General features: G+C 43.9%; 1 protein-coding gene across 1 annotated transcript; it reads left to right on the forward strand.

Annotated features, from left to right (window-relative positions):
- The first annotated feature begins 1,953 nt into the window (after positions 1–1,953).
- Positions 1,954–11,155, forward strand: tbx18 (T-box transcription factor 18). The gene is made up of 8 exons (XM_077018606.1): positions 1,954–2,450; positions 3,779–3,956; positions 4,261–4,362; positions 4,661–4,832; positions 5,214–5,381; positions 6,102–6,166; positions 8,747–8,841; positions 8,988–11,155. The coding sequence occupies exons 1-8, from the start codon at positions 2,219–2,221 to the stop codon at positions 9,644–9,646; spliced, it is 1,671 nt and encodes a 556-aa protein (XP_076874721.1). The 5' UTR covers positions 1,954–2,218; the 3' UTR covers positions 9,647–11,155.
- The last annotated feature ends 1,055 nt before the right edge of the window (positions 11,156–12,210 follow it).

A 12,210-nucleotide genomic window follows, 5' to 3' on the forward strand; every position in this document is an offset into this window, starting at 1 on the left:
CTACAATTTACAAATACATTATCTTTCGTGTTTAAATTGACCCATTTTAAGTACAATCTCAAACGCTAATTATTCTATGATTTCTTTATAATCACACTATAGTAAAACGATAAAAAATAAGTTATAGGTTAACCTATACAATTAAAATTAACTTATGTCTAAATGATTTGAATCGATTTCTGTGTGAGATTAATTTATGTGGCGGAAGAAACGGAGCCGCTCCGCGCGCGTCTACCGGGCATCACGCAGTCTGTTGCTTTTTCGGTGGTCGCTTAGTTCAGGCTGTCCCGTCGTGCTTTTCCACAGGCCACACCAAACAACTGTGTATGTACTGGGGAAGCCTGCTGCGCACTGTGACTCATTCTGCTTATTGCACGAATAATTTCAACGAGGCGCTAATTTGCGGCTTATATTTGTGAACTGCAGAATGTCGTTCTTCAAGTCATTTCGAATCATGTACACTGGTAGATAGTTCGTGCTCACTACAGTGCAATATATCTCCATCTCAGTCATTATATCATGGCAAATTAAAATGAAAAAATAAAAAATAATAATACAATAGAGATTAGTATATTGGTGTGGATATACAACCCTTATTTATATCACCGCATTACTCTAGTTGTATTATTGACATCCCAGGACCTTAGTGGGTGTTATCACTTCAGGCGGTAATTTAGCAAACGGACTGGCCGTTTGACGTTTGACGAGACGTCATTGCGTTTCTCCGACGCTCCCGAGCAGAAGTTTCCTGTTTCTGAAGAGATTTGTTTTATTTTTCTACAGTCATAAACCACATTATATTCTCGCGTGTGTAAAAGTGCCCTTGCATCTAGGAGCACTTGTAAAGAATTATTGCATTTATGCTATTAATATAGCAAAGCTAAATATTTATCATAATTTTATATAAATTAAATCCTGCCATTTCTGGACTCACTTATTGGGCCTGCATTGTATGTAAACTCCTTTAGTCGACATGAATGTGATCTTGTTTTATTCTTTTCTTATACACGAGCCTGTACTGGTGTTGACAGAAAACTGAACCGCGATATTTATATATTTAGGGTAGCTTCGCGTGCACTCACATATGCATGTGGCAACGAATACAAATCTTCCAAGTGTCTGTGCACTAATTTACACGTTCCAAACTACCGTGGAAGTAAAGCCAGACCTTGGAGAGTTTTTCGCGTAAACCCTATATGCAGAATTACATGTGTGAAAGTAAAGAACTAAGCATCATATACTTATTTACTGCTAAGTATTTGTGATTGTTTATAATATTCGTTGTGTAGTATTTGCAACGCATGGCATATGGTAGCTAATGATGGTTTTTGCAACATCGATTTTTTAATCTAAAAATTCCTCATTCTTTTAAATAATGATAAGTATTACATTATTATTCAGATTAAAGTAGGTTGTACTTATCCTTATGCAGAAAAGAAACTTTACAAGATGCACAAACTATAATAACTCCAACTTTATATATATATATATATATATATATATATATATATATATATATATATATATATATATATATATATATATATATATAAATTTGTATTTATTAGTTGAAATTAAATTATGGTTTGGGGAAGTTTTATTGACCTATCTTTAAAAACATCTAATTAGAAACCTCTTGGGTCATGATGGACTCACGTCTGTGTCGATTAACTGCGTGTATCGAGCTGATATCGGTGTAGATTCGGTGATTATAATATATGATTTGCTCACACAGGCTCACGGGGAGGTAATGCGGATGAATGCGGAGTATGTGCAGCCGCAGTGTGAAAATGATCACAACGCCGCGAGCTGAGCTCGATGCTGGGGCGATGATTCAATCACCGTGGCCGCTTCGCCACAACAGGGCGGTGAGCTCGCCGCGAGGGGGCGAAGCTCCGTGCTCCTATTGGTCTGTCGCGCGAGTGATTGACATGTGGCAGACCGCCCCTTTCAGGCCCTGGTCGTTGGCACTTTAACGGGTCTCCAACATTGCCTTAGTGTCTGTGCGCGTTGACAGATCAATGCGGCTGTATTAAAACGCTGTCGCTTCTTTTTCTGCCTCGTCTGAGTCGTATCTGTGTTTAATGTCAAAGGTAATTGAGCACTGAATCGGATTAATCTCAACAGAAGACAGCAAACGCCATCGCGGCGGATGCACTTGGGGTGAACTTTTCTCCCCGCTCAACATCGCAGTCCCTCCGTCTTCACGGGTCGCAGTATGGCCGAGAAACGACGGTCTCCGTGTACCATGAGCCTGAAGGCGCACGCGTTCTCGGTGGAAGCGCTTATCGGCGCGGAGAAAAGGCAAAAGCTAGAGGCAGACGACTTGGAAAGCTGCTTTGAGGAGGTAAACGAGGTTTCGAGCTTGGCCGGGAGCCCGCAGCTGCGAACGGAGAGAACGTGCGGCAGCAACCGGAGCTGTGAATTAGACTGTGGCAGCGACGACTCTCGTGAGTACGGGACACGACACTGAAATACTGACTACTGACATTTCAGTACGATTGGCATTTCGAGTTCAAGTGTTCTGATAGATTTCTTAGAGTTATGTGATCAACGAAACGTACTGTTTAAAAATATAATTCATATAATATACGTTAAGGGAACCACTCTTGCTTATATTCACTGATAATCTTGCCAGTTTGGTGAACTATAAAAAGATTTGCAATGTGAGTCGACAGGAAAAACAGCGTCCACTAAGAAAGCATATCTGCAGATTAAAAATAATCATAGCAAAGTAATTATACAAAATACATGGAGTGTTATTTTAGTTATTCTAAAGAGCTTTTTTCAAATAGATATAGTTATGTCTCGATGCAAATATAATAATAAATAATAATAATTATAATAGACCATTATTATTTTGCTATTTTTTATATATTGAAAGAGTAGCTACGTATTATAGCCTATAAAAATTCCTCACTATAAAACAAGCCTATTGTGTGTATTATTTCAGCTAAAAGCAACAGCAAGTGTAACATTATTACAGTGTAGAAATGAACGACAATATGAAGTTATGAATGTAATAAATACAGACAATACAGTCTGAGAGCAGATTATCTGTGTTCATGAGTTCCGTCACATTCATAAACACGCAATTTAACTCGATATCGCCGAAGTGCAACACACGTTTGAAGGAAACCGCTGTGCGCTTTGAATTCGGACGCTGTGCCCTAGTTTTGGGGTCTTGATTCCGGATAAGAGCTCAATCTTAGTCCCGCACACACAAAAGAAAAAAGAAAATTCACATAAGTAGTTCAAAATTGTGTGTAATCTGTCACCGGTAAACGGCAACAAAGTAAATAGCCTAATAAACACTATTTTGTGAATTGTGTATTCTGGGAATACTACTGCCTGTTTCCTGTTGTCATCATAATTTATCTCATAGTCCTATGTGACTTCCATAAGCAATAAATCCTAATAATGACTTAATCACGGGAGTAAGACTGAACTCTAAGATTAACAACGCAAGCTCTGAATTTTGGATGTAATTTCTTTTTTTCAATAATTTGGAGTTACAAATTAATGAATATGTTATAGAAATTCCATCGCATAATACAGTTACATTAACTTTCACAATCTAATCAGATACGTGCTTTTTCAGTTTTCAAAATTGCGTGCAGACATTTGAGAATAAAACAACATCAACAACAACATCAACAATAGACTAATAATGTCACACATTTGCTTTCATGCCAGTAGTCGAAATTTGAGTTGTTTCATTACTAAATATAGACCTTATTTTAATCAATTCATGAATGTATTACGTGATGTATTTCAGCGGAATGCGAGGACACGTTGTTGGAGAGTCCTCGGCCTGCGTCTCAGAACTCGCAACTGCTTGTGTCCCCGACAATTACTGGACCTGCTGATGAAATACGCGTGGACCTGCAAGGCTCGGACCTGTGGAAAAGGTTCCACGAAATCGGCACGGAAATGATTATCACCAAGGCGGGAAGGTAAAAGGGACGGAGCGATGCAAAAACAGACACCCGTCACTATCTGTTAGACTAAAAGAACACAAAGGAACGTCATAGCTTGTCCGTTTAGTGATGTCAGTCAACTTCTGAGCCTAGATATTTTCTAACAGTACATTTTGCAGTTCGGTGACGGCAATAACAAAGCATAAAAGCTAAGAAAGCTTCATTTCTTAATGATGAATAATTCAGGGTAATATATGTTAATACATATTATGTATAGGACAATTAGATTTTTAAATTTCATTTTACTGAATATGAAGTATACTGCATTTTGCGTTCTTAGGCGCATGTTCCCCGCGATGCGCGTCAAAATTACGGGACTGGACCCTCATCAGCAGTACTATATCGCGATGGATATCATACCTGTGGACAACAAACGTTACAGGTATTTAAAAATAAATAATAATTGACTGTTTATTATAGTTTTGTAACTGAAAACCCTAAAAAACAACTAATAAACGTGTTATAAATGTAAATTTATAAATATTTGCCTTTAGTTGCTTGGAATAAAATCGAAGAAAAGCAAAATAATGCGCAAATGTTTCTGCGGCACTGTTCACTCCGACCTTTTGGGAGCATAACCTCCAGAATGTGAAGGTCACGCGACAAATGCAGCACAAACAAACTGAGCTCGGGACGTGGCCGGTGGTCTCACGCGCTCTAACATACGTCTCGCGCTACAGGTACGTGTACCACAGCTCCAAATGGATGGTAGCGGGAAACGCGGATTCGCCGGTGCCGCCGCGTGTTTACATCCATCCGGACTCTCCTGCTTCCGGAGAGACGTGGATGCGCCAGGTCATTAGCTTCGACAAACTCAAGCTGACGAATAATGAGCTGGACGACCAAGGCCACGTAAGGGAAAAACATTTTTAAATCACTTTAATCCATTTCTTTAAACGTAGACAGAAAGGAATAAAAGGCCTAGTTGAGAATGTTCTACTCTGAACTTTAACGTTACAATCAGACAAGCCTTCTCTTTTTATATACTTGTTAAAGACACATGCTAGCGATTGTCGCCCGGTGTGAATTTTGTTTTGCAGAATTATTTTAAAGGCCTAAACATGTTGTAATGTGGAAGGTTGTAAACAAACTGAATTGAAAGCATCCCCTGGGGTGAGGCGGCTGGAAGAGGCTTGTGCTTTGAACATGCAAGCACGTGTGTTTATTGAAGTAGAAAACTGACTCCTCTGCTGTCCCACCTTAAACACGGATGCGCGCGCTAATGTTTTCCAGATAATTCTGCACTCCATGCACAAGTACCAGCCCCGTGTGCACGTCATCCGTAAGGAGTGTGGCGAAGAGCTCTCCCCTGTGAAGGCCATCCCTACTGGGGACGGAGTCAGAGCTTTCTCCTTCACTGAAACTGTGTTCACCACAGTCACAGCCTACCAAAACCAACAGGTAACGATGCATCACATAATAACTTCAAGCACGAGTCTGGTTTTGGTACTGATATCAGATTGATAAGAAACATTAAGGACAATCCCAGTTCCCATCACAATAATTCCAGTAGATTAAACTAGATCAAAGACCACTGTGGTTGTGGGCAATAGAAACAGTATAAAACACCCCATAAAGAGGAACGTACCCATAAGCAGTAAGGTATCATGAAGGTTTATTCTGCAGTGCTTATGTAGTGTTCTCTGTTTGTTGGCTTTCATTGTGTATTAAAACCTTAACCTTAAGACTCTGTTTCTATTGGACTAGCTGTAGTAATATGGGATGTTCTTCAGTGGAGCTGTGAACAGTGAGCAGCTTTTCAGATGTTTGACTTTCTGTAACATTATTTGTTAAAGCAGATTTGCATGTTTTGCACATTATACATGTTGCAAGCTATTATCTTAGTCAAGATGTCAAACATCTAGCATGAAGTTTCTCTCCCAGCTGACAAACACACACACACACACACACACACACACACACACACACACACACACACACACACACACACACACACACACACACACTCATGGAAACACATTCTCAAATACAACTTTTAAAATAACTCACACACATTGCATTTTGGGACAGGGATCACTTGCACTGGGTCAGAGAACCTCGGCAAACAGGCTGTGGATCACTAAATAAGATCTAAGTCATTATGTGTGTATGAACTTTCAGATCACAAGACTGAAAATAGACAGAAATCCATTTGCTAAAGGATTCAGAGACTCTGGGAGAAACAGGTAAGCCAACCTCGTTCATATTTCTTGGCCATAGCGCCATAAAGAGCAACCATGTGGTGAAAGGCTGCAGTGGATCTGTGGGGTGTTTGGAAGGACACGTGCTGTTTCTCCTTAGCATGGGCAACATTCTTCTCATCACATCTCATTTAGAAGCCACTTCAGCGCTAAACTGTTATTAGTATCTTTTCAGAATGGTTTGACCAGACACTGTTTAAAAGGAGCCTTTGTTGATTGTGTATGTCTGTTCTGATGTCAGCGTGAAGTTATTTGGAAACTAGCTGGCAACGTTGTGGAATTATCTGGTGATTCTTTTTTGTGAGAGAAAAGTCCAGTCTATCCCCAACATTCCAACGAGGGCCAGACAAAATCCAGCTATTAAAAAATGCATCAGAATCAAATTCATAATTCTGACTCAGAAGAAATAACCACATAAACACATAAACAAAGTGTACGAGACAATAAAAAGAATCTCCATTCTCACGTTAAAAGGGGGGGGGGGGTAAATAATAAACGGATAAACAGGAAATGGAGCACGCTGAGTAATAAGGCGGTGACGCTGCTAGCATGCGGTTTCAGTCGGGGGCTTTCGTCCTGCTCATTAGCCTGAAACGAGAGTGAGTTTAACGCCCTGCTGAAGCGCAGCAGACTCCCCCGTCAGCCCTCGAACCACCACCACCCCTCTGGTCCTCTCTGACACCACCACCCCTCTGGTCCTCTCTGACACCACCACCCCTCTGGTCCCCGCTGACACCACCACCCCTCTGGTCCTCTCTGACACCACCACCCCTCTGGTCCCCGCTGCCTCCACCACCCCTCTGGTCCTCTCTGACACCACCACCCCTCTGGTCCCTGCTGACACCACCACCCCTCTGGTCCTCTCTGCCTCCACCACCCCTCTGGTCCCCGCTGACACCACCACCCCTCTGGTCCTCTCTGACACCACCACCCCTCTGGTCCCTGCTGACACCACCACCCCTCTGGTCCTCTCTGCCTCCACCACCCCTCTGGTCCCCGCTGCCTCCACCACCCCTCTGGTCCTCTCTGACACCACCACCCCTCTGGTCCCTGCTGACACCACCACCCCTCTGGTCCTCTCTGACACCACCACCCCTCTGGTCCCTGCTGACACCACCACCCCTCTGGTCCCCGCTGACACCACCACCCCTCTGGTCCTCTCTGACACCACCACCCCTCTGGTCCCTGCTGACACCACCACCCCTCTGGTCCCCGCTGACACCACCACCCCTCTGGTCCCCGCTGACACCACCACCCCTCTGGTCCTCTCTGACACCACCACCCCTCTGGTCCCTGCTGACACCACCACCCCTCTGGTCCCTGCTGACACCACCACCCCTCTGGTCCTCTCTGACACCACCACCCCTCTGGTCCTCTCTGACACCACCACCCCTCTGGTCCTCTCTGACACCACCACCCCTCTGGTCCCCGCTGCCTCCACCACCCCTCTGGTCCTCTCTGACACCACCACCCCTCTGGTCCCTGCTGACACCACCACCCCTCTGGTCCCCCGCTGCCTCCACCACCCCTCTGGTCCTCTCTGACACCACCACCCCTCTGGTCCTCTCTGACACCACCACCCCTCTGGTCCTCTCTGACACCACCACCCCTCTGGTCCCCCCCTCCCTTCAGCCGTTTGCTTTAGCAGAGGCCCCGGGTGTGTGGCGTGGCGTGGTAGCAGAAGCCCGGCTCGAGTCGAGACATCTTGTGTGAGTTATCGCCTTAGTGGCAGCGAGGCAGGGACAGACCATGCTAACGAGGAGGACAGAGAACCGCCATTATTACCCCGCCTCTTTCTCTGGCTCTCTCTCCATTCCTCTCCCTCTCTCCCTTTCTCTCTCTATCCCTCCCACCCCACTCCTCATAAAGCTTTAACTGTGGCTTCCTGCTCTCCGTGACTGATCCTACATTGAGGCTGTGTGAAAATAATTACATCCATGCAGAAATACCTGCTGACACACACACACACACACACACACACACACACACACACACACACACACACACACACACACACACACACACACACACACACTTTATGTTCCTCATTACCTGAGCCCTTCCAAAGGCATGGTGTTAATGGAAAGAGCCCACACTAAGATGGCGACCAGGGTAGGGCACTCAATGTGGCAGCCAATGATGGCACTGTTCATACACTAACACTTGGGCTACTGTACACCATTTTGACATCATTTACCCATATATATATATATATATATATATATATATATATATATATATATATATATATATATATATATATATATATATATATATATATATAAATCTGAAGACGTGCAACAAAGTGCTTGCACAGCTGATGTCATTTTGATGACATTGTGAATTTCTGCACCATATATTTTGCTCTTAAACTTTGATATGTTGAGTATATCCTGGGGCTCTGGAGGGGGAGACCAGGGTGAGTTCTGGAGAAAGCCTCACCATCTGTGGTTTCTTTTCTCATTACTGGGTCATTTGCTTATTGCTCAGCCTTCAAAGGCAATTTGATCGTAGTTTAGTGCATATTGTTTATTACTGCACTAACGTGAGCGTTTTCATTGGCAGAATGGGGTTAGAGGCTCTGGTGGAGTCCTACGCGTTCTGGAGACCTTCACTGAGGACGCTCACGTTTGAGGATATACCTGGAATGAATAAACAAGGTAGACAAAATGGATTTTACTGCCTTGATTTGCTATAATCTGTAATGAGCAAACTGATTGTGCTTGCGTAGTTTTGTTTGACTTTGCAGGACTGTTCTGATGTAATGATGGTGGTGTGTGTGTGTGTGTGTGTGAATCCCGTACAGGTGCTGGTTCTCATGGGATGGTTGGGTCTGGAGCACACACACACTTACTCTCCACGTCATCGTGCCCCACACCAGCTTTTCATCTGGCCTCAGGGGCGGGGCCTGTGTGTGACTACTCAGCCTGTGGTCGAACAAGCCACCCTCTTCATCGGTTTGCCACGCCTCTCACTGCAGACTCCTACAGCCGATTGGCTAGCCCTGCAGCTGATGTGTTTTCCTCTACCAGAAACACCGCCTATGTGGGTGGGACAGATGGTGAGGCCTTCTCCTGCACACAGACTGGTCTGCCCATCCAGATCCCCGGTATGCCTGGCCATGCCTCCCAACTCCAGTATCTCATGCCCAGCCCCACCCACAATACCTTCTCTGCCAATCAGAGCACTCAGAGCTCATATAATGGTTTCCGCCTGCATAGTCCGTATGGTCTGTATGGATACAATTTTTCGACCTCGCCACGATTGGCTGCCAGCCCTGAAAAGATGGCTGCCACGCAAAGCCCTGTCCTTGGCTCCTCCCCCAGTGGTACTTTGACAGACAGACAGATTCTGTCTCCTGTGGATGGTCTGCACATGCTCAGTAATAGTCAGAATTCTCTCTTTGACTCACGGACATTAGGGCTGTCAAGCTCCGCCTCTCAGGTCACTGCTCACATGGCCTGACCTATGAACTCTGACCTACTCAGCCCAAAGACATGACAGGTGGAACAGAATTCTCTGGAGGTCACGCTCTTTCATAACGACTGGTTTGGTCAGCAGCGAGGAGCAATTATGTATTGATGAAGCATTCTGCTGTGCTGGTGAAGAGTGCAAGAGATACATAAAGCGACGAACAGCTTACAATGTTCTCAGCAGGAGGTGTCACTGAGATGGTGGATGTGCATTAATAGGTTTCCTTCTGTTTAAAAGGCATATTGGACTCTCTGCATGAGAACAGACTGATGTCGAACAGAGCCGGGGTAGCCTATAACACAATCTGAGCATAGCAGATTATGAAAAATCACACAGCTAAGGAAGATTTCACATCATACTTTATATTTCTGAAATAAATTAGCGCAGATCTGGATACACACAGAGCAAGACTGGACACCAAGCCTGCCTAGAGAACTTTGAACATTTATTTTCTCCTTCTCCCTCTCTTTCTCTTACACACACACACACACACACACATACATTTCAGCCATATACTCATAAAATCCCACGTCTCCTTAGCGAGAGGAACAGTGGATACTTATCGGAGTGTATTTCTGGGAGAGACTCCTGCCATGGGCTGACCCAGAACAAGGTCTCGCTTCCTTGGAAACTGAACAGCTGGACGCCTGGGAGGTCACTGGGTCACCAAGGAAAGACGGCCTTGATCTAGGCGCCAAATCAAACGTGTAGTTTCACTGGAACCCATTCGGACCGGCCCACCGGCAGCTTTCTCCTCTGTGGTACTGGCAAAGCCTGGGAACATCAGGGCAGCAGCAGACTGTACTGGTTTAGAGCTGGATGCCCAGATTTAGCAACTACAGCTAGTGCACATCCATCCATAAACCGAAGCTGTTTAAACTGAATCTGGACAAATAAAATTACCCCCCCCCCCCCCCCCAAAAAAAAAAAAAACCTCTGGCCTATATTTACAAAGTCATGATTTTTGTTTATATATATACTTTAAAAAATCCTGGATCAATTTGGCTTTTGCATGGTACCCTTAACCACCAGAGCAAACGGAAATGTGATTGGTGCTTCTCTTGTCTGATTCGTAAACACAGGCCATGGCACTGTTAAATATGCGTACAAGGACAAACACCAGCTCTGCCAGACACCCCCACCCCCACCAGATGTCCTGACTGATCCTGGATCAGCTTCCAGTAGCGCTTTTACTGAAGTTGAGCTGAACTGTCAAGCTTCAGTGATTCAAAAACACAGCATTTTTTCTCTAGCAGACATACTGTATTAGCTTTGATATGTCTGTGTTTCTTTTCTAAGCCATTTTGTATAAATAATGAGGAGATGGATGTTAATGTTGTCATTGGAAGGCTTCACTCGTGCACTTAAGGCAAATTTATGTAATTGTTTGTTTTGTTTTTTCTTTTTTTTCTTTTTAAGGTGGCCACTTTGAATTTTTTGGCCTGGGAATTAAAAAACACTTTTGAGCCAAATAAAATGTATTCATATTGTAAAAAAGAAGGTTCAGACTGAGAGATTATTGGGTGTAAATCAGTGTATGGGGCTGACACGTTCTCCTTAAAGCTGAAGAGAATCTTACGCCAGCGCCAGTGAGGGTTACAGACTACTGTAGTTCCAGACACACTCGGAAATGTTAATAAGTAGAAAACCCCGCCAGGCACACAGGACCCTCCTCAGAACGCCTCTATTAACCCGTGTAAGCTCATTTAGAGTGCAGGAAAATGACAGCAAGCCTAACTGTTGTGCTTCTGACAGCCCGTGGTCCAGTGCTGCTCACGTTGGGCTACGTCCAGCTGGGCCGAGGGGAGGAGCTTCCTCAGACCACGCCTCTGCTCCCCTCCACCTCATCACATGATTGTTTTGTTTTTAAATGTCCTCAACGTTGGTAAAGATTTGCAGAATGTTTGCAGGACGATCAACTGTATATACGCTGCTACACACTATATATATATATATATATATATATATATATATATATATATATATATATATATAGAGAGAGAGAGAGAGAGAGAGAGAAACATCCTGAATGGAGAAATATATTTGGCATGCAGCAGTGTAGCAGTACATTAAGATCAAGCAATGTCATGGTCATGTATACCTACTTCAAGTAATGGTTTTTGATGCAGTTCTGTAACAGTGCTACATTGACTGTGCTACACAGGACGTGAGCTGCTCTGCTGACGCTGGACACTCGTCCATCTCCAGTGTCATTAAGAGTGTAAGCAGCTGTCAACAGCGCCTTGCTGTTTGGGTGAAAACTGTAAACCAGTGTGAAATTACAGGAGTCATCGACATTCCTCGGTGTGCATGATGTGTGTGTGTGTGTGTGTGTGTGTGTGTGTGTGTGTGTGTGTGTGTGTGTGTGTGTGTGTGTGAACTCAGCCCAACAGGGTGGAGATCCCTTGGAAATTACATTTAGCTGCACTGAAAATATATTGTTTGGACAACACATCCCTGACAATGAGACGAATAAACTACTATTGCATAAGTTATCTGTTGAATGAGAACATGTATAGGTATATATATATGTATACGTGTGTGTGTGTGTGTGT

Source organism: Brachyhypopomus gauderio, chromosome 10 (genome assembly GCF_052324685.1).
Source record: "Brachyhypopomus gauderio isolate BG-103 chromosome 10, BGAUD_0.2, whole genome shotgun sequence".
Classification (NCBI taxonomy): Eukaryota; Metazoa; Chordata; class Actinopteri; order Gymnotiformes; family Hypopomidae; genus Brachyhypopomus; species Brachyhypopomus gauderio.